Source organism: Chinchilla lanigera, unplaced genomic scaffold (genome assembly GCF_000276665.1).
Source record: "Chinchilla lanigera isolate Chin_1 unplaced genomic scaffold, ChiLan1.0 scaffold00071, whole genome shotgun sequence".
Lineage (NCBI taxonomy): Eukaryota > Metazoa > Chordata > Mammalia > Rodentia > Chinchillidae > Chinchilla > Chinchilla lanigera.
The window spans coordinates 1,575,114-1,581,113 of record NW_004955472.1 but is presented as its reverse complement, the minus strand read 5'-3'; the positions used below and the strand labels follow the sequence as shown (position 1 = coordinate 1,581,113).

General features: G+C 62.5%; 2 protein-coding genes across 2 annotated transcripts in view; one reads left to right on the top strand and one right to left on the bottom strand.

Annotated features, from left to right (window-relative positions):
* The window catches only part of LOC106150325 (translation initiation factor IF-2-like), a gene marked incomplete in the record, with an annotated part of 10,167 nt that extends 6,982 nt beyond the window's left edge, over positions 1-3,185 (top strand). The window contains 2 exon segments of the mRNA XM_013522927.1: positions 34-1,319; positions 1,425-3,185.
* Positions 3,186-3,379: 194 nt separating this feature from the next.
* Positions 3,380-6,000, bottom strand: part of Cntfr (ciliary neurotrophic factor receptor) — a gene marked incomplete at its 5' end in the record, with an annotated part of 36,762 nt that continues 34,141 nt past the window's right edge. Inside the window, 3 exon segments of the mRNA XM_005401058.2 lie at positions 3,380-3,923; positions 4,016-4,184; positions 4,568-4,748. Of these exon segments, the coding sequence (XP_005401115.1) occupies positions 3,914-3,923; positions 4,016-4,184; positions 4,568-4,748 (360 nt within the window). The 3' untranslated portion in view covers positions 3,380-3,913.

Sequence of the window (6,000 nt, the reverse complement as noted above, 5' to 3'; positions counted from 1 at the left end):
CCACGCACACCGCCCTTTTCAGACAAACTGCAGAAGCTTGTCCCAGGCCAGCGCCCCAGCCTGATCCTGCCGCACAGCCCTCACAGACCCACTGACCTTCAGGGTGGCCTTTCTCGTCAGAGTGGCGCCCTCAGATAAGGGCCCTCCCACCTCCTCAGACCTACCTTACCTCCGAGGAGAGGCAGAAGTGGGGAGAGTACCCCCAATTCTTCTGTCTCCTCTGACCACCCCCCCCCAGAAGGCATCTCTGGATGTGCGGGCCTCAGGAGGAGCAGACCCCAGACGCAGGGTACACAGCTTAGATCCAGAGCCACGCGTTCTGTCCTTCCACGTGAGAACGAACCTATGAGGTAGCGAGCCCCCTTGCTCTGGGCAGTTCTGGGGACCACAGGTTGCCCAGGAGGAGGTCCTGCCCTCTGGCCCCTCTGGCTGACTGACGGGAGGAGGGCCTCCTGCTGACAGCCCACAGCCTGGGAGTGGGGATGAAGGGCAGGCAGGTGGCCGAGAGGGGGCAGCAGAATCTAGGACAGCCTGTGGCTCAGGCCGGAGAAGAGCTGCGGCACGGGCAGGGGCTCTGGATTGGGGTGGGAACACAGAGAAAGAGGCAAGGAAAGAAGGAACGATGGAGTCAGGGAGGCGGGCTCAAGGCGGGGTGGAGGTGGAGATGGAGGTGCTTGTAGAGAGACAGAGAAACACGGAGAGACAGAGAAACAGAGACAGAGGAAGCAACAGGAAGGCGAAAATGGAAGACTGACAGACCCGGAAGAGAGATGCACACAGACCAGGCTGGAGACAGCGAGCCACAGACAAAGCAGAAGCACAGAGGGGAGAGGGGATGAGAAGTGGAGACATACCTGCAACAGTGACGAGGTGAGAGACTGGGAAGATACGAAGATAAAGACCAGGGCAAAGGTACTCAGAGAGGAATGGGATGGAAAGAGACCCGATGCCGAGATGTGAGTGATCTCAGTAAGGACAGGGACAGAGGCATCTGGAGTGGTGAGAACGGCCACGGCCACGCTGAGGACAGGCAGGGTGACCAGGGCGCGGCCAGAACAGACACTGGGAGCGTTTCCCACCTGAGGAAAGCAAACAGAACTAGTGGTCTGTAAGGCCGACCGCAGGGCCACTGTGCACTTCGGCTCGGGGTCCAAACTCTCTCCCTAGGTCTCTCTGTAGTGTGTTAATCCCCTGGGTTCTGTCTCAGTTGCAGGAACCGATGTCTTGGCTGAGCGTGGCGATGCGCACCTGTAATCCTAGCACTTGGGAGGCTGAGGCAAGATGATTGCTATGAATTCAAGGCCAGCCTGAGCTACATAGTGAGTTCAGGACCAACCTGAACTACACAGGGAGACCCTGTCTCAAAAAGCGAAAAACAAAAACACCCAAAAACCCAAACCCCTGGTGTCCACACTTGTTCCCAGCCCCCAGAACCACCATAGGGAAGGGATGTGGAGGGACAGTAGCCAACGGAGGACAGCAGACGTCAGCCGGGAACCTCCAAGGTAGGCGTCCTCAGTGAGGCAGAGGAGCCGGGCCTCGCAAGCGTGAAGGGCAGATAAACACCCCTGCTGCCCGCTGCCCACCTGGGCTCAGCACAGAGCTGGGTCCCTCTTGAGTTTGGGCGCAGGGGATACCCCAGTCCTCCCCTCCATAGGTCTCCAGGGCTCCAGCAGGCCTGCTCCCTTCACCCCCTCCTCCCCAGGCCTCGCCTCATTGCTTTCCCATGTTGCTAAGAGGTCAGATTGCTGACGCCCAAGACCTGGGCGGGCGGTGCGTGGGTCAAGGCTGACCAAGGCTCTCAAGGCAGGAAGGCAGCCCAGGCCAAAGGCCCTCCAACTTCCGCCCACCCACCCCAAGACAGAGAAGTGCGGGGTTCTGACACGGCCAGGAACAGCGTCTTGGCAAGAGCTGGCGATCCTTCATTCTCTCTGCTCCTCCCGGACCTGCAGGACGGCTTCTGTCCGGAGCCTCATCTCAAGGGATCAAACAGGCAGAACTGGGGGTCCAGGGAGCAGAGGAAGATCAATGGGCACATTTCAAGGTGTCCGCTCGGGAGCCTCCCCCGTGAACACAGCCACACACTCCCACAGCTGGGCTCTTCAGCTTGAAAAGCCGCAGGCCTCCCCGACACCAGGCCTTTGTCTCCCGCAAGTCTCCCACCTGGAGCACCCTCTGCCCTGCGCCTGGAGGACAGCCACCACCTCCCTTCTGCGGCTTCTCACTGGGCCCAGCTCAGGGACTGCCCTCCAGGCCTGACTCATCAGTGCTCCAAGCACTTCCTTGGGCAAGGTCCCAGGGGGGCCTGGGAAGGCCAGGGGGCGCATCTGCCCTCAGAGCCGGTCTGAGGAGAGGGGTGCGAGCGGGGGTGGGAAGGCGTGGGGGGTGTGCTGAGCACCTGCTCTGGGGGCGTGCACCGGGCTGGAGGCCTAGAGCAAGGCCAACCCTGGTGTGGGGCTGGAGCTCTGGCGACCCCGCGCCCCCACTCCCAGGTCAGAGGGTTTGCCACGTAGGCCCAGCCCCGGGGCACTCTCAGCTAAGGAGTCTCGGAGAGGTGGCTTCCATGAGGTAGGCTGGAGCTAAGTAGGGCCGGAGCAGCCAGGAGAAACAGAGGGACCTTGACCCCAATTTGGAGACTGGAGCTGGACCAACGCCTGGCCACCTTGTAAACCAAAACCCTGCCGGCCCCTCTGCAGCTCCGCACTGAGTCTTAACTGTACTGTAATCGAAACCTGGCGTCAGCCCTGCCCTCTGCAATTCCAGGCCTTGAATGCCGGTCCAAGCCCCAGTCATTCTCCACGCAGCCTCCTCCTTCAGGCAGCCTACCCTGCCTGCCCAGGTCCAGGGCACCGTGCTCAGAGCCCCCGGGAGCCCGAGGCCCAACCTGCTGCCCCTCACTGTGTCTCCTGAACAGCAGCGCGAGCATGCATGCGCACGCACACACACCTGCCCCACAGGCGATGCCAGGTGGCCCCCACCTTCTTCGTTTCTGCCTGGAAGGTAGCTCTGCAGATGGTCTTCAGCAAGACCCCTGGCTTGCCCAGAGCTTCAGCGGCCTCCAGGACTGACTGAAGACGCTGTGTGGGAACAGTCCCCACTGGCATCTCCTTTCCCACAAGTCCGCTCCCGGCTGCACTCTCCAGGGAAGCCCAACTCCACAGGAAGTGGAGAGCACTTCCCGCGCCATCTGCCTGAAAGCTGAGCTGTCTTTCCCGTCTTCCCCAGTGGTGGTCGCCTTCCTCCTCCAGGCCTGCAGGTGGTGGGGGGTCCTCCGAAGAGGGGGGCCCTCCCAAAGTGGCTCTGCGCCAAGGACTCATGAAATGGTGACGTTTAATGAGAACCTCCCACCCCTCCCACCCCTGTATATACATCTATAAAAAATTCAAATACAGCAAGTTACCACTGAGTCAGACTAGAAGGGGCTGACGGGGCATTAAATACTGTGGGCAGGGCAGTCAGGAGCGGGCATACAAAACGGGCAGGTGTGAGGGGGCCGAAGAGTGAGGCACTGGGGGAGGGGACGGCTGGGCCCCCCAGCGTCAGGAGCTTATAATCTGATGGTGGCAACAGAGACCCTGGGACAGACAGGAGGCGGGGGCAGGAGGAGAAACTGTGGGTGTGAGGGGCTCCCCTCAGGCCCCCCAGGGGCTCCTGGGGGTCGCTGGCGTTGGAGGGTCCAGCCCAGGGGGGCAGGGCAGGGGGGTCTTTGGTGGGTGGGTCAGCTGCATGGTCCTCCTTCTGAGAGGGAGGCGGCCGCTCGGCGTGTCCGGGCTCAGGGTGGCAGGCCCGGCCCGCGGGGTCTCCACAAATTGTCTGAAGAGAATGCAAAGGTCCTCCTGCCCGTGTGCAAAATAGAAACCGGGCTCTGCGGGCTCCGCTCCGGCCTCCTGCCCCTCAGGTGCTCCGGGAGTTCTCACAGGGTCCTGCTCTGGGGAGACAGTGCACGGCCTTGAGGGGTGAGCTGGGACAGGGGTCCCCTCTGGCTCCCCCTCCCACCCAGCCTCACGCCACCTACCAGACCAGGAGACTGCTGGCAGCGGTGGCAGCGGCAGCCAGGGCCAGAGTGACAGGGACACGGACCAAGGAGGGTGTGGAGGACCCTCCGCCGCTGCCCAGCTCCCCGGGGTCACAGATCTTCGTGGTGGGCGGGGGTGCCAGTGAGCTGGTGGTGCTGGTCGTGGTCTCTGGGGAGCATGGGGGAAACTTAGGGCAGGGCCGGGGCCGGGACACCCCAGATCAGGCGTAGGGGAGGCGTGCTGTTCCCACTTCCCCACCAGACACGCCTGTCTCCTTTCTCAAACACGCCCTGCCTCCCCGCTCTGTAGATTCTGCTCCTCGTGCTCAGAGGCGACCCCTCCACCCAGTAACTCCTTCCAGGGACGTCTAGGTGGGAAGAAGCAGGAGTCCAGGCTTGGAAAGACAGACGGGAGCTGGGCAGCCACAGAGAGTGTGGAGACCCTGAGAGCAGAGGCTCCCGGAGCGGGAGGAGTTGGGGGGAGCAGGACAGAGGCAGACTACAGGGCACGCAGCAGAGGGCCCAGGGTGCAGGGAGGGAGGCTGCGCTCACCCGGGGCCTGCGCCTCGGTGGTGAGGTGTCGCGGCTCCTCCGTCCAGGGCGTGGCGTGGGCAGCCACGCTCCAGTCGCTCCATGTCCCTATCTCGTTGTCCTTGGCTGCCACCTGGATGATGTACTCCTTCCCAGCGTAGGCATCCGTGATGGTGTGTGCAGTGCCATCCGACAGCTCCACCTGCAGCCAGACCGTGGGGGCGCGGTGAGGACGCCTCCGGGGAAGGAGAGCTAGGCCCTCGCCCAGCAGGAATCAGGAATGCCCTTGAGGAGAGGCCAGTAAAGATGCCCCTGGAGAGGGCGAGGGCTTCCCTGGGGGGAAGAGGGGGACCTGGAAATATTCCTGCAGGGGAGGGAAGACAGCTCCAGGAGAAGACCCCTGGAGGACAGGAATAGCCCTGAAGGAGACCAGAACTCCCCAGGACAACTCTGCCCGGCGGGCTGGACGCTGCTGTGGTCCCAGCTCTTTCCCTCCAACCTGAGCCTTGACCTCAGTCCCAGCCTGGAGGTGACAAGAGCAACGACTGGGAGGACACGTGGGGTCTGTTCTCGTGTGACACGCAGCTGATGGAGAGGGTCACAAGCATGGACGCCAGAGGGAGGCTGCCTGAGCTCACATTTCGGCTCCATCCCTTACAAGCTAGGTGACTGCGTTGCTTAGCTTCCAAGGCTCTGCCAGCCCGTCTGTAAAACAGTGTTAATGACAATACGGTATCTCTCTCTTAGGGTTATAATGAGGACTAAGCCACGTGTAAAGTACCAAATAGACTGCAGCCAGCACTGTCACCGTGGTTGCAGCCCAGCGCCCAGGTTCCCAGAGGCCTACTGAACCCACCAGCCAGACTGTGGCTCCAGCTTCTACGGGGCCTCCGCCTCAGGTGCGGCTATCACCCTGCCTGCGCTGGGAAGGGGAGAGGCAGCTCCGGGGGCTGCAGGACCGCAGTCCTGTTTCCTCCTGAGGCATCACCACCCCACCCCCGCTGGCTGGCCCCATCCTGCGGGCCTCCCCCACCCTCCAGGCCAGGCTGCCTGTCCAGCGCCCCTCCCAGGCCCAGGCTGGGCTCTGGTTCATCTCAGCGGCACCCGCTGCCTCATTAAGCCGCCTCGTAAACAGGGGCAGGCGGTGGGGGTGGAGAAGGGGGCTGCTCAGGGCCACGTCTGGCTTCGGGGCCTTTTCGGTCCCTGTTCCAACCTTCCCCCCAGAAAACTGGGGTCTGGGCTACTTGACTGACAGGCACTGAGCACACTCAGCAGGTCCGCGCGGAGCAGGAAGCCCCTCCACTTCGTGCTGAGTTGGGAGGCCCTGGTAAAGGTCAGGGTCGTGCTGAGGGACATTTGGGTCAGACCCTGGGCTCAGTGAATTCTAGCTCAGTCCTGAAGGATGGGTGGGCCTCGAGACTCTCCTCTCCTGAAGCTGAGGCCCCAGTTCCACC